Source organism: Vanacampus margaritifer, chromosome 9 (assembly GCF_051991255.1).
Source record: "Vanacampus margaritifer isolate UIUO_Vmar chromosome 9, RoL_Vmar_1.0, whole genome shotgun sequence".
Classification (NCBI taxonomy): domain Eukaryota; kingdom Metazoa; phylum Chordata; class Actinopteri; order Syngnathiformes; family Syngnathidae; genus Vanacampus; species Vanacampus margaritifer.
The window spans coordinates 24,174,977-24,202,681 of record NC_135440.1 but is presented as its reverse complement, the minus strand read 5'-3'; the positions used below and the strand labels follow the sequence as shown (position 1 = coordinate 24,202,681).

Below are 27,705 nucleotides of genomic sequence, written 5' to 3'. Positions count from 1 at the left end.
TATTTATGATTGTATTATTATTTTTTTGTGTATAGTGCCACCACTCGCGCCCAGATGCTTACAAGTGGACCAACCCCGAATCCATGCCTTGAACATTACGCACTAGGCCACGCCCCTTAACGACACGCATCCATTACACAAATATTACAGTATGTATAGTAACTGTGAATTTCCATCCATCCATCCATCCATCCCCCGTAACAAAAAAAAAAATGGTGGCATTTTTGTGGGTCGGCAAATGATTGATGGCATTTCAACGGGCAGAACAGAATTTGCCACATGCCAGATGCTGTCAAGGTGCCATTGCAAATCAAAATCAGCTATCTGAAGACTGCACGCCGCTTATCGGCTTCACGCCTCATGATTGATGCGATAGGCTGAGTGATTCATCCAGGCCAATTGCTGTGACGTTAACTTCCCTCACTATGCGTTCTACCCTCTGCATACCTAATGAGAAGCACAAAAGAGGCCCTGGGCCCACTTTCTCCTCCTGGCAGCCTTCGGCCGGACATTTTTTTGGAGCCGGGCTACTCGTAACCGCTTTTTAAAACATTTCTCATGTGTTCAAGCGTGGAAGAATTCATACTGGTCCTACTGGTTCCTGTCGCCGCAGTAACACGCCTGCAGCCAACCCTGAGGGTGGTGGCTAACACATAGACCCAGAATCTGATCTGCCCCGTCCTGTTATCTGAGGGAGACACCCTGGGGCAGAGATATTGCGCAATCCACCTGCTTTGAAACGCTCTCTTAAAAAAAAAAAAAAAAAAAAGGCAAAATACTTTGTTACAGTACTTGAGTAGATATTTCAAGCATCTGATCTTTACTGGAGTATTTCTTTTTCAAACAATTTATTTAAACTCCCTGCATTTGAACAACATCTATAACGTTCTACTCCTTACTTTTGTTAAAACAGCATGGAGTAATAATGTGCCTCGTATGCAGCTAGCAATGCCACTCCTTGGTGCTTTTGTTCTTACAATCAACTCATTTACATCCACTTTTGATAACGGCGATAAGTGAAAGGAATACCACACCCTGGAATTGCGTCCACGGTGTGGCTACGCGACCAAAGATCACGCACGCGATTTAGCACCGCATTCCAGTCGAGCCGAGCTGATTGTGGATGCTGGGGGATTGCGCCGCTGTCACAGAGGTCAAGGGTAGCGGCGCTAAGTACCTTGCAGCATGCTCCGATAGGCCGCCTCAGATATGGCGTAAATGTGCGGCGGCATCTCGTGGCGCTTCTTGCCCCGATACATCTCCACGATGGTCTCGGTGTAGATGGGCAGGTTCTTGTAGGGGTTCACCACCACGCAGAAGAGCCCGGAATAGGTCTGCAAAAACAGAAGATAGTCAGGTCGGCGTACATGCATGTGCCTTTTACTCATTTGCACCCAAGAACGTATAAAAACGTTTTATTTTAAATTTTGCCATTGTCCCAAAATGTGTTTTTTATGCTCGAGCATACAGAAGCTATTGATGCAGCCTCTGACCTGAAGAGGTCGCTTAAAGCAATGGTAGTTATTAGAAGAAGAAAAAAACGACCAGCAGGTGGCAGCAGAGTATAAGAGATCAACCAGGGCCATGTTGCAAAAAAGTTTTTTAAAACAGATTTACTTAACTATATTCTAATGCTAATTGCTGCAAAACGGAAACAGAAAAAAAAAATCCCTGATGAAAGAAGAGACTAATCTTTCTTTTGGTAGGTTCCATGTTTTGATAGCAATAGAACACAATATTCTGTGGGCCTTGCAAAATCTGTCAAAATCCAGTAAAAAAGCTGGGAGCAAAGGGGGTTGCTTCAGTGAAAATGGCTGGGAGTGAATGAGTTAAGAGGCGGGGCCAGGTTGATTCTGATACTAGATACTTAGCTGCCACAATAACCTCAACAAATACAAATGTTTTTTTTCTTCAAAAACCACCGCAGTGGTATTATTTGTGGAGACATTACAATAGGCATGTCAGCGGCATTCGCTACGTGATTACTTAGGCCGGAATCTAGCACCCACATGGGCCTGGCATCTTTCATTAAGGCACTCAATCGATCACTTGAGACTGCGGATGCATCCCAGGATTGATTGAGATCTTTTTCGCTTGACAGGTACAGTGGGACTACCCCCGGCCATCATTCATTCCGTTAATGCACTTTATCAGTTAAACTAATTGCCTCTATGGCACTTGACAGCGCATTCTATATGACGAAGCCATTAAGATGTCTTGCTCTGCTCAATGTTTGACATAGCAGGAAGGAAAGATAGCATCAACAAGTTTGTATACTGATTTGAACATCACCGGTAATTGATTATCCATTATGTGGTAAATCGAAGCAAATATGGCGTTGGGCAGCCCTTTGCGGCTAGGAGAGCTTACAGAAGACTTTTGGAACATGTCTGTGGGAACTTAAGGGAGCAGAGGATATAAGAAAGGTCCCGGCCTATCACACTCTGTTCGAGCTCATCCAAAAGGTGCTTGGCACGACTCGTAAATTCATAATCTCCCCCAAACATGTTATGTATCAAACTATAAACCCTGGCTAGTTAATAAAAGGTAATAAAAGCCCAAAAATAATAGTCCCAAACGTTTGCCTACTCATGGCATTAGTTTTAAATTGAAATTAATTGAAATGTGCAGTGAAATGCACAAATAACTTCTCAAATGTATATGTTTAACATTGCTATTTTTTTCCATGTACAATTTTTCAATTTCAATTCAAAACATTTATATCTGCCCCTGATCAACAAAATAAATGACAGCAAGCAGTCAAGACACTGAAACAAAATAATTCAACAGCATGACCTCGTGCTATATTTTTCCGGTAATTGTGCTTTTGTACATTTTTTAAAAATACAAATAGATTGAGATGATTTAGTTTTATAATCCACAATGAAATTATATTATAAATTATAATTGTAATTATGATAATTATAAACGATAATTTCCACATGAAAATATTGTTTCCATACACAAAAGTAGTTTTACTCTTGTAACATTACAAGTTAATTTTTTATGATGTATAACTTGTGCTACTTAAAAAAAAAAAAAAACTTTTTTTGTTTGCTGAAAAACAGATATTCTGAGTTTTTATGCTCTTTCTGAAAAGCCCTAAGATGGCGCCAAAGCCCTGTCTAATAGAAAAGCAGTACTTTGGCACCATCTTGTGGCATGTTGGTGCCAAGGAACTATGTTGAAGTGAGTGTAGGTGATTCTATTCAAAAGGTCAAAGCTCTGTCTACTGAAAAAGTCAGCTTTTTTTTGTGGTATTTTTTGTTACAAAAGGGATCCGTCCCAATTCTCCATCTTGTTTCTTTTAAAATTAAAACCTTTATTCGGACTATTGAGAATATGAAGATCCCTTACTGGCTAATCATAATAAGAGGTGTGTCCCAAAACCTTTGTCCACAGAGTATGTATGTTGCATAATGTGTTTGGGTGCGCTCACATAGATCAAGCCTGAGTAGTATCTCTCCCTCAGGTTGTGCAGCACGGAGGCTTCATTGAGGCAGGTGAGGTCGGCCATGTCCTCCACTTTGCTGAAGCGCGGCGGGTTCATCCGCTGCACCTCCTCCCTGGACAGCGTCAGCAGCCTCTGGCTGTCGCTCAGCTCCACCTCCACCTCGTCGCCACGCTCCTCCTTGATGCTGGCCGACTGACCAAAGGGAGACCAAAGGTTCGATTAGAACGTTTCTTGACAGATGTCAAGGACAGATGTGCCCTACACAAAATTCCGTGAGAAATTGACATTCCCTTAAAAAGGTTTAAGGTTAAAAAGGTTTATAATTCCGGTTACTTAATTCTGTCTGTTAGCGAGAGCCACTACATTGTGATAACTTACATTGATGTTTCTGCATTTGGCAATTTATTATTATATTATATTATTAGTATGGGATTTTTTTTAATGGGCTTTAGGTGAACTGATGAATACACACACGCTCGCACGCACACACACACACACACACACGCACGCACATACACATACTCACCCACATACAAAAAAAAAAAGTATTATATATATATATATATATATATATATATATATATATATATATATATATATATATATATATATATATATATATATATATGTGTATATGTATATATATATATATATATATATATATATGTGTGTATATGTATATATATTTAAAAAATATATATATATATTAAAAAAAATTTAATTGATTTGTTTGTTTTTTAAAAAAAAGGAGAGCAATGATGATGTCAAATCGAATGAACAATACTGAGCTCTAGAAAAAAAAAAAAAAAAAAAAAAGGTTTATAATGATTACCCATAGATGCCACTAGATGGTGAAGCAGAGGAAACTGTCATTTTGAATGGCTGTGCTGTGTGTGCAATTGGTGTGTTGCCACGGTAACAGACGGTAGCCTTGACTGAGTGACTCAGCAGGCTAACGCTAACAGTGAGAGAATTCCAGAGACACGACACAGAAGGAAGTGAAAGTTGTCAAAATTATGAGGGTGCTTTTATATCGTATTATTAGCTGTAGCTCAAGTCACAAAAAGTGAGAGCTTGAGTTGATTTGTGGGTGTGGGGATGTTGTAAATTCCTCACGAAGAATTATTATGACGTACTCAGAATAAAATAAAAAATGTTATGTTTTCTGTTATGTTATTCTTAAAGACATTTTTATGGTAAAAGTTATAAAACTGTCTGCCTTTATTCTAATAGCATGGGAATTGTTTCATTAAATCACAAATTTACACAAAATTATGACGCCAGTCTTGCACCATCGCCTTTTTGTAGCTTTTTTTTCACCACGGCATTATACTTATAGCCCTACAACGTTATTCTTGCAGCGACTTAATTCTCACAACTTTTCTTCTCAAGTTTCTTTCCATTTCAGGACTACCAAAACTCCCGACTGTAAGGAACAGTCTTTCACATAACATCTGTCTTCGCTGGTTTAGTTTCTCATAGCAGCATCTTGAGGCAACCATCCTGGGCAATTTGTATCATACAGACATCCTACATCGTCGTATTTTCATACATCAAAGTACATATCCCTGAGGTTTCTAAGCTTTATCACAAAATCACTAGCATATCACTAAAATTCATCGTTGGTGTAGATTGTAGTCACAGACGTGACAGAAAGAGACAAGGACCTCTCTTGTCTCGTACATAGGAAGTACAAACCGAGAATATGAACTTCGAGTAAAAAAATGTGCGTGCGTGTTAGTCCAGCAATGCCATTCTCGTCGTGACTGTAAAATGAAGTCAGCGTCTGCGCGATGGGGAATGTGAATCGGGAGCATTGTTCTATTCATAGTTTACTATGAAACTCGTTTGGCCGAAAAAAAAAATGACGTCAAATTCAGACACCCGTCACAACTATGCGGCAATTTTCGCAAATTGGAACTAATTGATATGATGGCGGGGAGCGAGTAATCCCACTCGTCCTGGAGGCCACGTGCATGATGAGATAGTTGTAAAAGTGACAACAGGCACAAGACGCAGATGCGTCCTTTGCTGCTCGGTCCCACTTGTTTGACACGCCCTACCCTAAAGGTGTACACTCAGGGACAATAGTGAATTAAGATTGTTGTGGTAGGCAACTGGAATGTGACAAGATGAAAATCATCTCGTTTCTTCTTTCTGCTTGGAAAAATACAAATTCCGATTCAAATGTATTTTTTCCCTCAAAGACAAAGGCAAATTACATTCAAATCAAAAATGTTCCCCCCTTTTGAGACATTTATTTCTGCTGAATCCAAAGACATCTTATACGGTGTTTTCCAGTATTAATTTACAATTTCTTTCCAAATAATATGAAAATAAGTGTTCTTTGCAGAGGAAATATCCCTTTAAACGCAATTCTTAAAATTTTACACAAAAAAAAAAAAGTCTGCATTAGGGTTAGGGTTTCAATACACATACTCACCCACATACAAAAAAAAAAAAAATATATATATATATATATATATATATATATATATATATATATATATATATATATATATATATATATGTGTGTATATGTATATATATGTATATATATAAAAAAAAAAAACATTTATTAAATTTTTTTTAATTTATTTGTTTTTTTAAAAAGAAAAAAAAAAGTCTAACAATTTAATTTACTCATTGAGCCATTTTCAGCAGTGAAAAGTTAAATGAATTCGATAACGTCATTCATTTCATGTAGAATTAATATCTTTAAAAACTATTTTCCCACTTGCTGTCGACTGAAGATGACATCCCTGTGATGAGGAAGTAGATAACGACCAATCACAGCTCAGTTTCCTGACTTAACCTAGAAAACAGGTGAGCCATGATTGGTCGTTATCTACTTCCTTAGCACAGGTGATGTCATCTGCAGTCGACAGCAAGTGGATTTTCTATTTTTTTTAAAGGCATTGCTTGTATACAAAAAAAATAATGCTTTACTTTTTACTTCTGAAAATTGAAAAGTATCCCTTTAACGTCACTCAATTAACACAAATGTTTTCTTACGGATTCATATGTAACATCAAAACGGTCACTGAATGTGTTGTGAATAAAAGGTGCATGATATTAATGTTGTCCACGTAAACAAAACGGCATCTTCCATAAAATCTCTTTCTGCTACAACGCCAGCCCTACACTGAAAAACCTTGCGGCATTTGTATCTGTGATGAAGAGATATTGCTGGCTCGATTACTCAGCCTTGGGAAGTGTATTCTCTATGCTGCTTCCGCCACAGAAGCGGATCACAAAAATCACAAAATCTTTGTATGGATGGGCAACATTTCACCTTATTTGTATGTCTCCATTTCAAATGTTGTGTAAGCTGGAGGGGCTAGAGCCTTTGGCTTCAACAACCTTTGAACATACTTGGCAGCTGATTTTTTTTTTTTTTGCTCATTGTCTGACACTGCAAAATCGTCTGACAAAACTGATACGCTAACACCGTGTTTACCAAGCAGTGCGTGTGAGTGGGGATGCGCTTTGAAGTACAGAAGCCGCTAAGAAAAAAAAAATGAAATCGACCTGACCTTAAAAACTCAATCGATTGTATCAATTAATCAACCAGCCGTACTTGGGCGCTGATAGAAAAACAACCCTTTGTTTTTTGTTTTTTTTCTCTCTCACAGCCACTCACCTCGAAGCCATGCTTGTCTGACGGCACCCACACCAGACGCTTGGCCGCCCAGTCGGCCTGGCTGGCGGCGGTGAACACGGGCGTCTTGCTGGTGGGGGAGACCAGAACCACCCCCGAAGTGAGGAAGCGGGTGGCATCGTTCGCGCCGACCCCTAATGGCCTGGCCATGATGATGCTGACACTGTGAGAAAGAGATGGTGGAGATGAAAGGAAGTAAGAGATGATTGCAATCTGCTGCCCTGAACGATATCAGACGCACGCAACCGGAATTCTAGTATTTTGTACCGCTGCATGTGGCTGAATTAGCAACCGAATCCGATTTCCAAATTCTGCTCACAGAGCCAATTAGCAGGCCCAACAATCAGCATTTTGCTGTCATCTGATTGGTATTAGTCAGAGCCAAGACTGTTATAGTTAATGAAAACTAAACTAATAAAACTAAAATTGGAAAATGTCCTTAATAAAACAAAATACATTTTAAAAAATGCATCTTTTTTTTTTTAACGTAAAGCAGTGGTAACTGAAACTACACCTTGCCTTTCTAAAACTAACTATGAATATAGCATAGTTATATAGTAATATAATAATAATAATAATAATAATATCGTTATTACAAAAACGACCAGCAGGTGGCAGCAAAGTATAAGAGATCAACCAGGACCATGTTGTAAAAAAGCCAATTTACCCAAAGATCTAAACAGATTTGTGAATAATGATGAAACTTAGCTATATTCTAATGCTAATTGCTGCAAAATGGAAACAGAAAGAAGAGACTCTAATCTTTCTTTTGGTAGGTTCCATATGGTGTTATAGCAATAGAACACAATATTCTGTGGGCCTTGCAAAATCAGTCAAAATCCAGTAAAACAGTTGGGAGCGAAGGGGATTGCTTCAGTGAAAAATGGCTGGGAGTGAATGAGTTAAGTCATTATGTTAAGTCAAGGTAGCGCCGCGTATCCAACACATATCCAATTTTTAACAGCGGACCAGGACGCTTTTCTGATTTGTTCTACTTGGGAGAGCAAAAAAAAAACATTGGGGGAATTGTGTCACTTGAGCCGTGTAGTGTTAATCCAGCCAAAGAGAGCAGCAGTACTAGTAGCGGGCAAGAAGCATTCAGGCCACATGCGATGTGAGCGTGGACCACTGATGGCCTAATTGGAAGACAGAACAAATCAAGGAGAAGGCAGGGATGGAGGAACGGGTGAGCGAACTGACATGACAGCTGAGGACGACGACGAGCGATGGAGAGTCAGAAGGGTCAAAGTTGCACAGCAAGTAAGAAATAGACATCATCATTTCTTTTACGGGCAGGCTCGCTCGGTGGAAGCAAAAAGTGCAGCGACAAAAGGCGTTCTGGATCGTTATTTTGTGAAAGATGAGGCGGCGGCGCAAAGTGACGAGCGTGAAACGAGCGCGGAGGTACGACGGTTAGATTCGAGATGTGTTCTGACAACGTAGTCGTTTCGTGGGAATCAACCATTCGAAAACTTTTCAATGAGGCCACACAAGGGTTGATAACGCTTTATACGAGCGGCGCTGTTTATACGACTCGTAATGATCGTTTACCGCTTGGCCAACAACGTGCACCGATATGGATTTTGTCAGGGCGATGCGCACTCCATTATTTAGCAGAGTAAAATTGTGATAACCGATTTATCGGCTGATTAAATGATTATTTATTATGTCCTTTAACACATCAATAAAGATGTGAATTACATGCATAACATTTGACTGTTTTCCAATAATTTGTCCTTTTGTATTTAAAGAGACAAAACATTGGAAAAAAAATTGCCCGTTTTTCTCCATCTCCGGAGGCGGCCATTTTGTAACTTGCAGCTCAGGGCTCAGGTAACGACCAATCATGGCTTATTTCTTAAGCTGAGCCGTGATTGTATGTTACCTGAGCCACTGTGATGAGATTTTCAGTCGAACGCAAGTGACAAAATGGCCGCCTCCCGAGATGGATAAAAAAACGGTGGATTTTGCTGCTTAACTCATATTCCATCCATTCAAACGCAATATTGACTGTATCTCCAAATTAAGTGAGTATTTTATTTTTTTTGCCAAAATGTTTTTGTTTTGTTTTTATGCCAGAAAGAAAAGTAAAAACAGTAGCCCCGCCCCACCCAACATAATCACGCTTCTGTATTTATAAATGTACATATTCTAGGATGTTTTTTTAATTACCTACCCCCGTTTATTTGTGGAATCCCCCACTTATTTGCAATTTGCATTTTATTTAACCCTATCCCCTCTTATTTGCATTTTTTTTTTTTTTTTATTAAGCGATGCTAGTATTGTTAGCCTGTGTATGGCATTTGCATAGTGTTTTAGCATTAACCTAGCAGACAAGAAAAAAGCCTTGATTAAATGGTGTAGTTCTGCTTTTTATGTTTACTTTTACCATAAACTTCAATTGGGAATGGCTCGAAATGTTGACAATGGCTTGCATCTCAAAAAAACTCGCCAATCGGGCCACTTGTAAATCGAGGTAAGCAGCCAATTGAAAAACTGTAAAGGACAGAAAAATACATACCTGGGATTGAATATTTGGATTCTTAATAAAAACTAAAACCCTGGGATTGAATGACAATTTTTTTTGAAATGGTCAAATAAAATCAGCCAGATTTGTACTTACTTAAATGTTCCCACTGTAATTCATTGCTACATTGAAATTAAAGACGGACTTCCATGAGAGTTAAAAGTAAGTTATCGCGGACTCCTATGATAATTAAGTTACTTTGTTCATTTTCAATTATGATGACATGCTTTGTGTCATGAGACTTTCAAATGACTTACATCATGCAGTCCGCAAAATCCCGTCCCATTCAAATAACCTACTTCTGTTGTGTGCACAAAATCCTACATATGATTTATTTAGCAATGCATACTTTTCGCTGATCAGAAATGCAGACTATGGAACCGCCCTACAGTGTATGTGTACGCTTGCGTGCGCGAACTATTAGGTGTCTCCGAGCCACGGCAGGTATGTCATCAAGCCTGATTTCCTGCCGTGCGTGACGTGCGTCTTACTCAAGCTTGGTTTTCTTTTTTTTTTTCCTGCAGTGTTTGTTGATGACAAGGCAAAGAGTTTGCAACCCCGCCACTACCATTCCTGTTACAATGAGACGGGGTGTGGAATAGACAATAGAGCCACCACCACCCAAGCCAGCCGGCGTGTCAGTGGCAATGAAATAACTTCGGGTTGATTTGTAAAGAATAGATTATGTCTGATGTCGTTTTTTTTTTTAAATGTTTTTAAAAATACTTATGCAGAAATAAGTACACGATATTAGATGCAAGATAATCACTGATGAGGAATTTTAGAAAGATTACAAATGAAGACACTTAGCATGGGAATCAAATGGGAATGGAGGGTAGCTGCATGTAATTTGGTTGTTTTGGTCAGGATTCCGGTAGAATATAGTCCCCCGCCAACTTTATTCAAGTTCCCTATTCAGAGCCAACATTGGTAATGTAAATTCCTGGTTTACTCCCTTTTAGTCCCATGGAACGTTTCCAACAACAAATGTTGCAAACCTGCCTTCACTTCACTGTTTCTCAACTGTCTTTTTTTTATCCTGTCTCAAGACACACAATATAGTACACTGAATTCATTACATTTTTTTTCAACACTATTACCACTTTGTTGTGACCGGCACAGTCTGTGGCGTACGTAAATAAATACCTCAATGTTTTGGTATGGATTATTGCAGTAAAACACTGCCCGATTCATGCTAACAAATGATCAGCCTGGTCCATTTTTGCTTCAAAAGTCCCTAACAAAGTGAAACTCATGTGACGGAATGCGGCCATTTTCATAAAGCTGTCATCATAAACGCTTTGTTATGTGCAACCTCTTGTGAGCCCGGCGAGCGTGGGAGATGTGGACTCATTTGTCCACAATTCCGTCTTGTTAGTCCTGTTCCTACACACACACACACACACACAACTGCACAGTCACATGGAGATACTCATATAGACAAGCCAGCAGCTTCCCCCCATAGCAACATCCTAAACGCTGCAGCCCAACGACAACAACCTAAACTGAGGTCATCCACCAATGGGAGAGGGTAGTTTGAGGGGGCACATTTTTTTTTAAAGATAGGAAAAGGAAATAAAAAGTAATGAATGATGGAAAGCTTAAAAACAAGGACAGCGTGACGGTTGCAGTGCTAGCACATCTGCCTCACAGTTCTGGGTTCTGTGTTCGAATCCCATTTTTGGTAGCATGAATGGAATGATCGAAAACGAAGAACATGAAGTTAGGTCAGAAAGGAAGAAGGCAAGAATAATAAATTAGGTAATGGAGGTAACCACAGTCAATTGTCTTAACCCCTGGGCGTTATTTGTCCATTTTTTGGCTTTTTGTTGGTTCTGACCAAGCCATTTCAAAATAAAATAACGCCCAGGGGTTAATACTTTTTTTTTTTAAAATAAGCTTTTTGGAAGCAATTAACCTCCTGTAACATTTTTTGCTGACACGTTACAGGAAAAGAAGGCTAAAACATTACATTTTTGTTGGGGTCCAAGATAGCTAGCTAGCTGAGATAGTGACATAATGAGGGGAATTCAATTAAATTTTAATTGGTAAGGGTTTGGAGCCAGACACGCCTTTCTCCTCTTGGCTTTAAGGTGCATGATGAGGCATTTGATCACAAAGGTAAGGGTAGTAATGAAGCTGTTATTACAATGACATGCAGACATGCAGACAGACAGACAGACAGCGCACCTCTGCGGTGGTGGCGGGGGACCCTTGAAAACGTCCCCCACTCAAAACCACACCTCGGTGATCGATTGCAAGGATGACCACGGCCCTTTTTTTTTTTTCAAACTGAAATGTGCAAGCCAAAATGACATACAGTTGTGCACTATTACATTTTGTGACTCTCGTTATGAAACGTTAACAGCACAGCAATTCACAACGGTCGCAATGCGTAATGAAATGGTCATAGTCAGCCGGTGGCTTTTCCCTTTGTAAAAAGCCTTTTCATGGCACGTCTTTGTTTTAACAAAGGTAAAAAGCCCCGTGAACGCCTCACCACCAACGTTCATTCTTACGCCACCGTATTGAGACTCAACTAGCGTTAGCCGGCTACAAGACACGAATGTGAGGCGTTCAAGTCTCTCACACCGGCTCCTATTTTAACTTGAATTAAGACTCCAATTCAAAACTCTTACCTTCAGCTTGCGCTCCAAAAGGTTAAATGTACACGGAGGACAGCCTTCAGGATGTTTCTTGGCTATTTTGTTCTGGGATAGGTGTGTAGCCTACCGCAGAGGCGTCTTTTATCATCGCAACGTTCAAGCCCAGTGGAGCCGCACATACACCACACACACACACGTCCTGCTCCGGAATAAAGTAGACGGAGAGAGGCAGACGAAAGGGCAAAGCGGTAGGCTTCAACCTCAGAACCGCGCTTCCTGTCCAAACGCCAATCAGAAGCCAAAGTTCGGGCCCGGTCGAAGATAAACGCCAATGGGAAGCTACAAAGGGCGCCGTGAACCCACCCTGACGACTCGGCGAGCGCCGTCCGCCCCTTGACTGGCACGACACGGAAGCGATGACGAATGGCATCAAAGCGATGACGGCGCTGACCAATGACGAAAGGCGCGGGGCGGGGCTAAAGTGCCAATCGACGAGCGAGATAGCCAACCGGAGGGCCGCAGGAGGTGCAAGTGCGTCAGCCTCGCGCACCAGTACGGAGATTTGCGCGCCCTTTGTTTCTAACGACGCGGTTGCGGAGAAACCTGATACTGATCTGAGATCGGTTTGTTTATCCACGGCTCCACGCGGCGCACACGTACATGGGGACAAAAACTGACTCCAGGTCCGTGATTCGGATCGTCCCAACCAAAGCGAACTGAAGGTTGTTGTTTTTTTGACTGGCGAATTACAAATTATTCTTTACTGCACTCAAGTAGATGTTTAAGGTATCTGTACTTTACTTGAGTATTTATTTTATGACGATTTTTTACTTTTTGTTCCCTTAATTTGAATTTGAAAAATACATACATGTACATTCTGCTCTTTAAGAATGTTTAAATGGACCATTTCGTAATCTTTGTAAACAAGAGTGGATTTGCAAAAGTGTACAGTCGTTAGACTGTTTTGTGACATTGTAACTACTTAAAGGGACATTTTCTCACAGGTACGTATGGAATGTTTGGTTGGGGTGCCTTTTCGTATTTTAGCAAAACATAGGGGCAAGTTTACCCATTCTCCCATTAATCAGAGCATCAGCAAAGCTAATCCATTACTCTAAACTTCCACTATGTTCATTTTTGGATCAACTTACCTTCTATGAAGCCTATTTCATGGTTGGCAATCCTCTGATTCAAGCAATTTACCTCACATCACATCTTCTAATCTGTCACACATCAAACTGCTGCTGCAAAGAAGGCGAAAATCACCAATCAAACCCGGCATTCACCAAGAGCAAAGCTATGGAAACATGACATAAAAATAATCAGTAATAATGTCTTTTTAATTTTGTACTCAAATACATTTCAGAATATGTACTTTTTACTTTTACTTTGCAAACATGGAGTTGAATAGTTCATCTGGTGAAACCAATAACCCAAAATAAGTTACTTGAGTCAACCTTGATTTATTTGTTCTTATTTGGAAGCCCTGTATGACAAAAGCAGCTCTAAATGTAATATGAAAATACATTTTTACCATCATACAAATTGACAAATATGCAAGTTTTAGGAATAAAATATAGTCTAAATCAGGGGTGGGCAAAATATGGTCTTGGCCCATAATATTAACTCATTCACTGCCATTGACGACTATAGACGTCAAAAATTCATGTGAACTATTTCTATTAGTTTAACAATTTTTCATTTAGTTTCATTTTTTATAAAAAAACTATATTTTTTATTGTACATTAATAACAGATATAAAATTATCATGCAATTAATTAAGCTTAAACGCCCCTTATTTTTAATACATATTTTTTAAATTAGGCCCGTCAGGTGATTAACTCACATGACTTCACTAGTTAACTAACAATTCATCACAAATTACAAATCACAAAAATCTGTTCTAAATTTACAATATTTTTTTCTAGGTTTTCGTACTCTTGTTAGCAAAAGTGGATTTTCTAAAAACTAATAGAAATAGTTAAAATGAATTTTTGACGTCGATAGCCGTCAATGGCAGTGAATGAGTTAAGAACCCAAAAATATCTCACATAGATATTTTCACCTTTATTCTACGAATGACTTGGCCCATCTGTCCATTTTAAAAAAAATTAATGAGGCCCTTGAGCACAAGTTTGCCCACCCCTGGTCTAAATACATATCATGGAAGAGGTGACATGATTAAAAAGTACACGCCACAATTTTTCTGCAATGTTGAAAAAAATAAAGTGCTAAAGTGATGTTGCTCTAAAGTTCAAGTTACATTTCACAGAAGTGAAGGCAGGCCCCATGACCCACCGTGCAGCCTATAAATAGATATTGAGGGTGGACGTAACAGACACAACAACACGTAGACTACAAAATCTTCCTAACGGCAGTAACTTTAGGACAGAGGCAAGAGCTTCATCACTGATATTAATATCCCATGTATTTCTAAAGTGAAATAAATATATATGAATAGAGATTGTCCATTCAACGGGTAACACCGAAAAGTGACACTCATAACAAGTGAATAAACAGCTTTAGTAGAAATACAGTGCTTCTGCTCAAATGTATAATTCACATATTTGCAGTTTAAGGATACTCATAGGCATATATGCTTTATCCTATGCAACAACAAAAAAAATACAACTGTTAGAGCAACTTTTGGAGATTTTGTCTCTGTCTCCTTCATTTGTATGTGCATTTGCATTATACTGCTCTCTGGTGGCCAAGGTTTGCACATCACAAGGAGCAGCATATGAATTAATCATAATGCACAAACTGTTTCTATTTAATTGTTGTTACATGTTTTGTAAAGAACAACTATAGAGTGCTATTTTGTTTATTTAAAGATTATGTTATTAAAACTTTTTTCCTGCTTTTTTTGGTTTGGCATCTCAGTTCAAAGGGCTACGTTGGAGAGAGTTGAGGAGTTCCATGTAGCCACAAGCAATGGTTTGCTGCCATCTTGTGGCAAGTATAGACAATTACAAACTTTATTTTTTTTGGGGGGCGGGTTGTAACACAATAAATACCAACTGTCCACATGAGCTGACATTCAAGATGAGTTTTAAGAAATTAAAAACGACTGCTGCAGCTCAAGGGACAACTTCAGATGTCTCTCAAAGGCACCACCCCAATACAAATAGTCACAGTATGTGAACCAATAGTAACATATCAGAAGGAAAATGGAGTATTTGGTTTATCACATCACTGCTCCAATCAAGGCAAATCATCGGGACAAGTCCACCTCATACCTCCTCTTCAGAGTAGGAAAATATACTTTAAACCTACCAAGACACTTTCAGGGTTAATATTCCTTCCCATCCAAAACTAACATTACGCTTTTGTGCAAGAGATAAATTTCCAGTACAGTGAACAAACCCCTGTTATAATTAATGTAACATCTATGATCATTTCTGTTAGCCCATCCATAGTGTTTGGCATAGTAGGTTACTTAGCATTATGTTTTGGTATGTTTCAGTGTATTTTAATACAATTAAATGTGTTTGCACGTGTGGGAGGGGTAATATGGTTTCTATTTCACACAAATTTTCACACATCACGTGTTAGTCTGGAACATGTCACTGGAGCAAATGGGGATTCACTGTACAGTGAAAGAATGAAAATCAAAGTAAAAGTCGCATTCATGTCATCGTTCTGCATACTGTAAAAAAATAAACACCAGACAGAAATTACATGGAAAATCTTGAAACCGCTGCTAGTTGATCAGTTTCTCCATGTAATTGATGTCTCTAATAATAACCAACACGCAACCATCTAAAAATATACTCTCCATACTTACCATATGAAAATAACGATGATAAATCAGCATAATACTGAGATACATTCATGAGATGTACCTGTGACGATACACTACCTCTGTATTCACTGGATTCAAATTCGACTGAACCTCCTCCAAATAAGTCCACAGGAAATGCAGTTGCAAGTGACAGCCACCATGGGGTGCTGTTGTTTATCCTGCCCATGATGCGGTGTGCTGCGGTGGTGATGGGCCAGGTTGGGACTTAGCAGACTCAACTTTTCAATGATTTTGAAAGATTGCCAGGACCAATCAGCCAACAAGGTCACAGTGTAAAGTCATTCCAAACCTGCCTCTTGATTCTAGACTTTTCCCTCAGTTGTAGTGGAGGTGGTCTGTCAATCTCCTATTTGATGCGGCAGGGCACTCAGGAGAAATGAGCTGCAGAGCCACTTCGTTCTCATAGCAGAACGATGAGCGTGAGCTTTTGATGTACTGGAGCTCCACAAGCTCTTTAGCGCTACACAAGGGTGTGTTTGGGATTTCGTATGTCCGATGGAAGAATGAGTAGTCCACCTGGCAAAAGGGAAACGACATGTGGCTTAGACATGTGGCCCGTGCAATCTTTTTATGATCAGTTTTTGACACATTTTGTTTGCTTCAATTCAATGGACATTGCTGCGCCTTCTGGTGTGCATGCCTTGGCCACCTGGGGGCAGTATAATACAGACAGAAACACTCATGAAGAAGAGTTTCACAACTGTCTCGGTAACCTGCAGTAATAGTTGCAGTTTTTCAGGACCAGGATGGCCCTCAAATAGCAAAAATCACAAATGGATTCCCATTATAAATAAAAATAAAATAAAAATAAAATAAAAATAAAATAAAAATAAAATAAAAATAAAATAAAATAAAATAAAAATAAAAATAAAAATAAAAATAAAAATAAAAATAAAATAAAAATAAAATAAAAATCCCCCAAAAATGAGAATAGCCTAAACCTCCATTAAGCATTTTGCATGAAAAAATGGGAGTTAGTCAACCCCCCAATAAATAAAATAAATCTGAGTGAAAGACATGATGAAATCATGAGCTACCCTGCAAATCCCTTTTGTAATCGTTACTCCTTGTTAGTAGAAGTGGTATAAACAGGTCTTACGGTCCTTACCTCATAGCAGTCCTTCTTCTCAAAGAGCACAGGTTCGAAACGAAACCCCCACTGGATTTCTGAAGCCAGATAGGAGCTGCGGCATTGCGTGGTCATCGCTGTGGCCTCCACCATGCCCTCCAGTATGACCACCACCTCCAGTTCGGTGTCGCTTTCCAAGGTCTTGCGGTCCATCTCGAAGAAAGGCGACTCGTCGTTGATCTCGTGGACAATCGTAACCGGCGAGACCAGGAAGATCCGGTCGGTGCCGGTGTCAAATCCGACATTGATGTCCAAGTTGTCCAGTGGAAGGAACTCTCCTTCTGGTGTCACTCTTGACTGTTGCCAAATTGGGAATAGAAAAACATAATGGGTAACATATTAAAAACCTGGATTAAATTGGTAACTAGAACTATTATTAGATGCAGATGATGCTCGGAAAAAGTGTTTTTTTTCTGGGCGTGGCTAAAACAGGGCCAAACGAGAATCGAGTGGATCCGTTGACTCCCAACGTTTGAGATCATGTCACTTCTATTTGCACTAATCAAATACTGTGAAGTCTTATCACTGATCCAACTCTTGCTAGTGAATCATATCCACTCACCATATTTACAATTGTATTTTTTTAATCCTGAAAAATCTAATCCCATCTGCCCTTTTCCCTTTGCTGTGTTATAAAGAGAGACCTTATTTACTACCTCACTGATTTATACCCTGAGGATAAATTTGACAGCATCCCCACTCGCACGCAACACTTCTCGCAGTGACTTAGTTAAGTTTAAAAGGAGTCTGTTTAAATATCAGGACAACCGCGCTGATATACTTTACACAGTATAAGTAAAAAGAGATGGCAAATAACAATGGTGAAGGAAGAGTGGGCAAGTTAATCCATGGTAAATCTTCCTAACCCCCGGAGGGAGAATAAAACAAGCTCTCATTAACTCCAGACCACAGAATACAGGCCAGATGGTCTCGGCACTCGTTTGTCTATCTCTTTTATCTCTGTTGCAATCATTCACAGCAGCAACTAAGGTGTTGATACTGTCTTGGTCTTTTCCATTGGCATTGCTGTTGACCGACCTCAGCCTGGTTCTCAATCTGTCGTTTTATTAAGACTAACAGAGAAAATACAATCGGTTTTTTTTTTGCAAATAGTGAAAAGTGGTGGCCATTTTCATAATTGAGTGTGCAAAAGAGACAAACTCCTGATCCCATTTTAAGTGTTGCTAACCAAAACAGCAGCACCTAAGGAGTCTCTCGGAGAAACTGGAAACATGTTGTACAAGAGTTTTTGGACTATTACTAAACAAGATCAATGTGAAACAGCATCTTTAAAGAAGATAATTTCCATAGTTGACCCAAAATAGACAAACTTCTGAGCCCATTTTAAGTGTTGCTAACCAAAACAGTCTCAATCTGTCGTTTTATTAAGACTAACAGAAAATACAATCGTTTTTTTGCAAATAGTGAAAAGTGGTGGCCATTTTCATAATTGAGTGTGCAAAAGAGACAAACTCCTGATCCCATTTTAAGTGTTGCTAACCAAAACAGCAGCACCTAAGGAGTCTCTCGGAGAAACTGGAAACATGTTGTACAAGAGTTTTTGGACTATTACTAAACGAGATCAATGTGAAACAGCATCTTTAAAGAAGATAATTTCCATAGTTGACCCAAAATAGACAAACTTCTGAGCCCATTTTAACTGTTGCTAACCAAAACAGTCTCAATCTGTCGTTTTATTAAGACTAACAGAGAAAATACAATCGTTTTTTTTTTTGCAAATAGTGAAAAGTGGTGGCCATTTTCATAATTGAGTGTGCAAAAGAGACAAACTCCTGATCCCATTTTAACTGTTGCTAACCAAAACAGCAGCACCAGAGGAAGTATACAGTCTGTCAGAGGAACTGGAAATATGTTGTAAATGAGTTTTTGGACTACTATTACACATGATCAAAGTGAAACGGCATGTTGTGTTAGTGCATTGCTGCCATCTTGTGGCATCTTGTGTAATTACAACCCTCTTTTTGTGCGAGGCGTCGATTAGTTGAGGTTTTTTGCTATTTTCGCCAGGGCTTGGTCCCTAGCACAAGCTCATTGTACACTCATTGACGTCCTGCCACTTACCTTTAACAGCTGCGCTCGGACATGAGCCTCGACCAGGTGACTCTTGCGCAGGTTTCCGACTCTCCACATCATGCACAGTTTTCCATCCCTGAGGGCCACCACGGCGGTTTCAGAGAAGACCAGAGTTTCGTTGCGCTTCTTGGGCTTGGCGATCTTTGCCATGACCGCCCCGATGATGAAGGCGTCAATAATGCAGCCCACGATGCACTGCAAAACGACCGCCGCCACCGCCAGGGGACATTCTTCGGTCACGCTTCGGAATCCGTAACCGATGGACGTCTGCGTCTCCAACGAGAAGAGGAAGGCCGCCATGAAGCTGTTCACTTGGAGGAAGCAGGGCTCCTCCGCCGCTGCCGCCGCCTCTCTGCCGCGCTCCCCTCCAGGACCGGCCTCTCCTGACGCCGAGGTGGCGGTGATGGGGACGAGGCGAACGGAGAGGTCCCCGTGCGCGGAAGCGATGAGCCAGAAGGCGAATCCAAAGAGCAGCCAGGAGAGAAGAAAGGAGAGCGTGAAGATGACCAGCATCCAGCGCCAGCGGATGTCCACACAGGTGGTGAAGAGGTCGCTGAGATACCGCTGGCCCCTCTCGCTCATGTTGACAAAGGTAACGTTGCAGCGTCCGTCCTTGCCCACAAAGCGCTTTCGGGGCCGGCGGCCTGCACGCTTGGTGCGCCAGCGGTTGGTGGTGGAGGGGGGAGAACGGGAATCCTGGTCTGAGCTGGACCGGCCTTCCCCTCTTCCTCCTACACTACTTCCTCTTCCCCTCCTCGGGTCTCTCTCCCCGCCTTCTCCTCCCGCTGACTCTCCCGTGGCACTCTGCCTCCGTGCATCGCAGTCGAGAGGCAGGGCAATGCCGTTGAAGGCGTGGGTCGGGGAAGGGCTGCTTGGGGTTCCGGAACCGGTCGGGCTCCCGCCTGCCTGAGCCGTGTCTGCTGCACTCTGTGCCAGCCCCATGACCTCCTCCTCCTCGACTGGCCCATCCACCACAGCACTGAAGCGCCGTTTGACACGTGCGGCGCCCATCGCGCGCTCTCAAGTCTCACTTTTGGTCAATGTGGCGCTGTCAAATTGTGCGATCCAGTCACGATGGTGTCAGTCCAGAACAAAATAATCAGAACCCATACTGGCCAATGGTAACAGGAGAATTCCCTTCAAAGTCATTGGTCAGTTACATGTTGCGGGTGTCCTTTCCGAGAACGATCTTTTCATTGATAGATCTCACAGAAAAAAATACCGTCCATACATTGAGGCAAACTAAAAACAATAACAATCGTGATACCTTGGCGTATATCTGTTGGCAAGAATGAATTTGCGAGGAGTGCAAGGCTGGATTGATTTTAACAGGCATGAAAAAAAAACATGCAGGGTTTGCTCAGTTTAAAGAAATAGGAGAGAAGACAATCTCAGGCACCATTTGACAAAAGCTATGAAAGCTAAAACACGGGGAGGAGGTGCAAACTCTGGACAGACAAATAATGAGGGCGATATGGTCGAATAACATGTCAACATGCAGTTGAAGATGAAAACATGCAGTTTCTTACGATACAGTTCTTCACGGTCTCATAACCTCTTGGTTTTGGCGTAACAAAAGAAAAAAAAACAGTACATTGAATAGATTAAATACCCAACTCATGTTAATAAATTAATGTATCTGTTTCAGCTCATTTGAATGTTTCGAGAAGTCAAGAACGATGTCACATGTAGAAGATGTTTGATCGCCATCTTGTTCTATTATGTTACAGCTTTAACAACTTCCCATTTTGTCTTAAATTGCCTCCATATCTGCCTGACTGCCATTATGAATATACTGAAAATTATTATTACATTATACAAGAAATCAAGTGAAACAGATGCATCTATACCTCATCAGACATACCTAATTTACAGCACAGCATCAAATTATCGCCTATCAGACACACAAAGGGGAAAAAATAACAGAGAGCAATCACTTTGTACTTTGGTCTGGAGTTAACCACGTTAGTTGGATGATTTACGGAAAGGCAAATGGTAAGTGCACAGGTCACCTGAAGACGTCTTTACGTTTCTGGAAGATGTTTTTTTTTTTTTTGGGGTCGCCGAGGGATTAAGTGAGAAGTTCAGTCTTCAGTTCAGATTTCTACTTTCATCAGACTCGCAAAAGGCCAAACAAACATCAGAATTTCTGGTAAAGAGGAGAACATTTGGAAGCAATTATCATAGGTGCTATGCAACGAAAACACATTTAGAGTTAGCAATTACCTTTCATAGTCAATTCTAGATCACTCTACCAAGTCCTGATAAGTATTTAGACTTTGCAACATGAAATCCTTTGGACAAAATCAAACTTCCTTAATAGGAGCTACTGATATCATTGCATGCGATTCCTGCATTGTACTACAACAAATGAAAATGAGGAAAAAGATCCCTCCCGAAATGGGAAGTGACATATGGGTTCATCTTTGTTGGTGTGCTGACTTTCTCTTCATGCTCAGTCAAAGCAATGAGCTCGTTTACTTCAGGCAAAACATTCATCAGAGAATACAACGGCAAATTTGCATTTGATTTCCTTTGCCGGCTTGTCGAATGTTGTTCTGTTTCCTCTCAATTTACTTTGAAGATGCTCTCGTCTAACACACCGCCAGGCCTAAAAAGACATCAGAAACAGAACCATAAAGACGGTTAGCCGTGTCGCATTGTCTTCTTAAAGAGAAATAAATATGATGCAAGGTTTTAATGTACTTGTGAACAGAATTTCACTAGCTCAGCCCCAGTACAGTATATCAATCAAAACGAAAATGACAACCAATGAAATGATGCTAGGCTTTGACGTAATCAAGCATAGAGCCGAAGCATCTGGGAGAAAGGTTAATGAAATATTCCAATATACAGTAGCATCTCTAAGCCCATAGGACATAGTAGCGTCAGTCAGTAAAATTCACATCCAAATAGACTTACATGACTCACTGGTTGGACGGAACATGGCTGTAAATTGCAGCCTACTTGGCATGGACAACCGCAATATACATTTCCTTTTCACTCCACGTTTTAGCGTAACTGTTCATTGCAAAAACAGATGATCAGACGCCTACCTTGAATGCAGTCCTTTGTTTTTATTTGCCAGGATGTTATTTTTTATTGATTGATTGATTTTTACAGTCAGTCCTATCGCAAGAACATCTCACAGATCGGTAGCGTCTTTGAGCTTCGAAGAGATTGAAATAAAATCATAAAAAAATCACCACAAGGTGAATATCAGAACACGTACAATTAACTTAACTATTTGACTGCCAAAAACGTTAAATAACGTTTAGTAAAATTCTATGGAGGAGTGCCAAAGACGTTAAAAGACGTTTGTTTCAAAACAGAGGTGAAACTAACCATTTTCTATTGTTGATTACTGAAAAACGGAATAAGGTAGAAACAAACATTTTTTTCTGATGAAAGATGAGAGTCCAATCTTTCATTTGGTAGTATGTGTGTTTCCATAGTCCAAACACATAATTTTCTATGGACCTTGAAAGATCAGTCAAAATGCTTAAAATCGGCTGGCACCCACGGCATCCCTTTTTTGAAAATGTCTGGCAGTCAAAGAGTTAATATGCATATCTTCAGAAGATCCAATGCGATAACCCAAAGACCCGCCTCTTTCCCACATTAAGCCAATCGGAGTGGTCATTCACGCCGAGCACTGTCACTAGCAAGTGAACAACAACAGGGATGTGATTTGACCAAAGTGAAATTATCTGAAAATTTAGCCGGGGGTCTGGGGGCCGTTGGCACCCAGCTAGGCCTGGCCCCCCGGAGCTCATGGGTTTTCCGTGTTTTTAAGTACTTTCAATGCACTCACATGACAAAGAAATAGACAAAACAACAGCATAAATTTTCAATGTATATTGAACTATCCCATATAAAATGGCAGTTTTAGCCAACTCAAAATCAGTCACATTCAAAAACATTGGACTGCCTTTGCTTTTAAAAACTATCACTGAGAATATCATCATATCTAACTAATGTGATTACTAAGTTAACACATAAATAATGTTGAAGAGTTCAAATTTCATGAACAAATAATTGTATCATGACCAAATGAAAAGTAACTCATATTAGAGCATACCACAAATGTCTTTGTTATAGCAGAAGATGTTATCTGTCGGAGTCATGTGCATACACAATGAACTACTAAAAATAAATAAATAAATAAATAAATTCGGATTTTTTTTTTTTGGGGGGGGGAGATAAAAAAAGCGGAATTCCGCGAATTAGCGGAAAAATCACATCCCTGCAACAAACATAGCCCTAAATTCAAAAGTCAATATTTCTGTGCTTTATTAAAAGCGCAACGCAGGAAGTTCTGACCTTGCTGCACTGTACTTGAGCCCAACACTGGTTTGCTATCTCCATTACCGCGTCCGCCTGAGTGTCGCTGGACAACGGACGACAGACCTAGAGGAGGTGATAAGGGAGTGCGAGAGTGCGTGTTGCGGGGTGCGATGTACAGGCCTTATCTTATCGAGGTAAGGTGGCTTGTGAAGTAACGTGCCTGAGGTCACGCATGAAGCCCGTCACTGAACAAATAACAATTCGCACTCTTAAAAGTGACCGATGAAGGCTGACAGATGTGATGATGACATGTTAAAACGCAATGTGTCTACTGCAGAGGGAAATTAGCTCACACAGCAGCACGGCTACAATTGTAGACATTGTTAGCTAATCTAATATAGTCGAACACCACTAGTTAAATCTTATTAGTAACAAAATAAACACATCATAAACATTCATACACAATGGCCACAACTGACACCCAGACTGGCTAACCATTAGCCGTTAAACCTTAGCTCTCGTTTCAACAACCAACTCTACTTTTATCAGATGACACCCACGTCACTCCCCAGCCCCCCCCCTTTTAAAACATACATACTACTGATTATTTATTTAATAAAGCTAAATCAATTTGTATTCAATTACAGTACTCGATTAGCTGATGCAATAATCGGTAGAATAATTGATTCTCAAAAATATTCAATATAGTTGCAGCTCTACAAGGTTTTGAGCAGATGATCAACGGTAAAAAAAAGTCAATTTTTGTGACCCGAATCTGAGCGATGCAGGCAGGTCAAAATGCGATGACGAAAGTCAATTAAATGAGGAATTACGCCTATTGTAATTTGTTTTCTCGTACTGTTAATCAATCAATGCAGCACTTTCTTGACATTTCACACTTTTTTGGGGGGGTTTTATGCTGGATCAGAATAATCCATTTTCGGCCCAATAAGCCCCTTCTCTCATGCTCTTCTCTACCAACTCTTGTGCCTTCTAATCCTCCAGATTATCAGATATTATTCAGGTGTTATGTGGACAGATAACAATTGCTGGGGATTGATATGATTTTAGTTAGCGTGTGACTGTATTCTTACTATTCACACACACACACAATGCTTTCTAATTTTGCCACTATATTTTCAACATCGTATTAAGTTTGATGCTTTTAGTAGGTGTTGACTCATCAATACTGTTCACACAATGTTACAACATCAAACCAAACCGAGCCACGACAATGCAAATATGCACCCATCGATACTTTGGTATTGATCGGTGGTAGTTAGAAACCAGGGCACAGATTAGACCTCCCTGTTGTCACAGAGCTCTCGTTACTCAGACCGGTTTACTTTGTAACGCTGGTATAGAAAATTAATTCGATTTACAAATGACATTTGGACATTACTTATAAGATGAAGCACATGTACAGTAAGAGAGGCAAACGCACTTTAAAAAAAAAATAAAATAAATACAATTTAGTTCCCCTTCGCTTTGAACCAGTCTGATCAATAACAGTGCTAGCGCAATGCTGTTCCATTCCCCAGGAACATTTTCTGATCGGGGTTGCATTAGGTAAAACAATGTGATTTCCGAACCCCACACGCACACACCCTTATTTAGTGGACGATAACAAGCATATGCGTGCACTCGTCTTGGCAGCCAGCCTCATTCCGTCTAATTGAAACTCCTCCGCTTCTCCCCCCGCCCCCCAAAATCAGCAACGTGCGAAAATGGAGGTCATCGTGTAGCGACGACCAAATGTTAATCTGGGTGGGAGCTAAGATGCTGCAGGCTTCTAATTAAGAAAATACTTGGAACTCAACAATAAATCATCAACACAGCCTGTTTGCCTTCTATGTGGCACAGTGGAATATCTAAAGTTGACCACAATCAGGCGATTTTGGGGCACTAAAAAGTGTCAGTTTTTGAAAAAAAAAAAGAAAAAAAAAGGAAAAAAAAGAAAAAAAGCAACTTTAATTGCCATTAAGCAACAGATATGAGTTGTAAAAAAAATTGGGGGGTATTGTTTTGTACAAAAAAAACAAAACAGAAACTTTGGTCAAATTGTTTGTTTTATTCATTTTTTCCCCCCATCGATTCTTACTATATGCATATATATATATATATATATATATATATATATATATATATATATATATATATATATATATATATACATGATTATGATTCATATTGTTATCAATCAGTCTGCACACTCCTTGCTCAGTTCATCTTGAGTAATGTCTGTGTGTAAGTTGCAGCTAGTACCAATCATTCGGAATTGGTAAATCGGTTCCCAGACGCAACAAACAGGCCCACCCAACATTTATTGCCCCAAGTATACAATTTTTGACCAAAATTGGGTTATTTTTGACCCAGCAGTTTTAAGAGTATAGGTAAGACCCTTAAAAGATGCTCAATCAAAATTCATTTTACATGGTTGTATTGTCCATGACAGGTTATCTGATTTAAAAAAAAAAGAAGTCATTTTAATCATGTATATACATTTATTTTTATGATTATATTGAACATTTTGCTTGTCCCTGAGATTGCTGTCCACCCTGTCATTATGAGGTAACTGTCCCTTTAAGAAAGCCTCTGACGCTTTCTTTGACATGACGACCAGTATTTTGTCTTTCTCTAATGGAGGTTGAAACAGTGGCTAGCTTTTTTTTTCTCACTCTCTCTCTTTCTTTCTCGGGCTAATTTTCATCATGTTATGTGTGTAGTTGGATGCTGTCAAACTTAGCAAGTCCACTCTGTCATATAGTGAGATCTCAAATCAACCTTGCAGAAATTCTAAATATTATATTTTTAAACAGTCCAACTGAATCATGTTGCTTGAGTGAAAGTCCACCATATTCTCATTAAATTAGAACATTAGTCAAATAAGTCCACCCTGTCATTGTCAACCCAGTCAGCACACTCACAGATATTGTCGCTTGCATGCACGTTGTCTGCTTTATTTGTTTGATTCAAAGTCTTGTGATCTTGACCAATATGTTTTTCTTACAGCCTAACGTCTACAAAATACACTGAATATGAATTTGAAATGGTTACTCATGCTGATATTGACTCATACAATGCTGGCATGCTACAAGCTAAATTACAAATGATCAGTCCTGACCACCAACCACCTGAAATAATGAATGATTTTTTCTCATTGTTAAAAGCAAATTCATCAGCACATGGTAACTTCAATAAAAAGCCACTTCTTTACTTTTAAATGACAATTTCTTTCATAACAAGCTAACTAGCCAACAAACAATTACAATTAATGACTCAAAATAGCAATCTTACTACTGCATAAAAGTACAGTGTATATTCTGACATCCTTTTAAGTAATGAAGATGAACTTCCACTCACCAAGCGTCTCCTTTGATGACTTCATATCATAATCTTTGCCAACTTTCAAAGAGTTTGAAGAAAGGTGATGAATTTATAGGAGCCTGCTCGAGCTGTGTGCCCGCGTCGACTGTCCTCGTGCCCTCGCGTGCGCGCTCCCGGGGCACTATGTCCCCGGGGCGTGCGCATGCCGCTTGCCACTGACCTTGTCACACCATCCTGATTCATTCAAATAGTAAATAAATCTTATTGAGAAGTCAATCATCATAGGATATCAAAAAAACGTTAGGATATTATATTATAAATACATATTTTAATATTACTGTAATACTGTATTAAAATTGTTTGCTTTCATATGGTGACAGAAATATACATAATTTCATGCATTTTCATACACATTTTATCAATATGTCAATGCCAGTGAAAATCATTTTAATTGTAAATTGTAACTATGAGTGTAGTATGTGTATGTGTGTGTGTGTATGAGCGAGAGAGAAAGAGAGAGAGAGAACAACTGTTGTGTGTTTACTTTTCTCTTAATCTGATTTAATCTCAGTCAAGACGTCGCAGTGATGCCAACATGTGTCATATGTGAGAATAGGCATCAGACGGCTCAAGGAGTGAAACAGCTGCTGCAACCAGCATACGCATCCGTATGCCTGCCGCACAACGTTTGAAAAACGGCAAGGGTTCGATGCAACTCGCTGCGGCGGTTGACAAAGTGAATCATCGCAGATTATTTGCCACCGGGGCAGACTATCATTTTTTTTTTTTATTACGTAAGTGTGATTGACCTGTGG

General features: G+C 39.8%; 2 protein-coding genes across 17 annotated transcripts in view; both read right to left on the bottom strand.

Moving 5' to 3' along the window:
* Nucleotides 1-12,623, bottom strand: part of myh14 (myosin, heavy chain 14, non-muscle) — a 37,283-nt gene extending 24,660 nt beyond the window's left edge. For 7 of the 8 annotated variants that reach the window (XM_077576967.1, XM_077576969.1, XM_077576972.1 and 4 more), the window contains exons 1-4: nt 12,282-12,623; nt 7,098-7,278; nt 3,440-3,646; nt 1,178-1,334 (exon numbers count right to left, since the gene is read on the bottom strand). In XM_077576967.1, coding sequence (XP_077433093.1) covers nt 1,178-1,334; nt 3,440-3,646; nt 7,098-7,265 — 532 coding nt within the window. In that variant the 5' untranslated portion in view covers nt 7,266-7,278; nt 12,282-12,623. The remainder of the gene's footprint in view (nt 1-1,177; nt 1,335-3,439; nt 3,647-7,097; nt 7,279-12,281) is intronic. The other variant, XM_077576974.1, reaches the window with a different exon arrangement.
* A 2,129-nt stretch (nt 12,624-14,752) lies between these two features.
* Nucleotides 14,753-27,705, bottom strand: part of kcnj14 (potassium inwardly rectifying channel subfamily J member 14) — a 32,690-nt gene continuing 19,737 nt past the window's right edge. Inside the window, exons 5-11 of one of the 9 annotated variants that reach the window (XM_077574583.1) lie at nt 26,927-27,124; nt 21,503-21,887; nt 21,289-21,425; nt 21,141-21,170; nt 19,265-20,831; nt 17,162-17,479; nt 14,753-16,569 (exon numbers count right to left, since the gene is read on the bottom strand). In XM_077574583.1, coding sequence (XP_077430709.1) covers nt 16,369-16,569; nt 17,162-17,479; nt 19,265-20,287 — 1,542 coding nt within the window. In that variant the 5' untranslated portion in view covers nt 20,288-20,831; nt 21,141-21,170; nt 21,289-21,425; nt 21,503-21,887; nt 26,927-27,124 and the 3' untranslated portion in view covers nt 14,753-16,368. Of the gene's footprint in view, nt 16,570-17,161; nt 17,480-19,264; nt 21,888-26,926; nt 27,142-27,705 lie in introns of those variants that run through there. The other 8 variants (XM_077574579.1, XM_077574582.1, XM_077574580.1 and 5 more) reach the window with 8 other exon arrangements.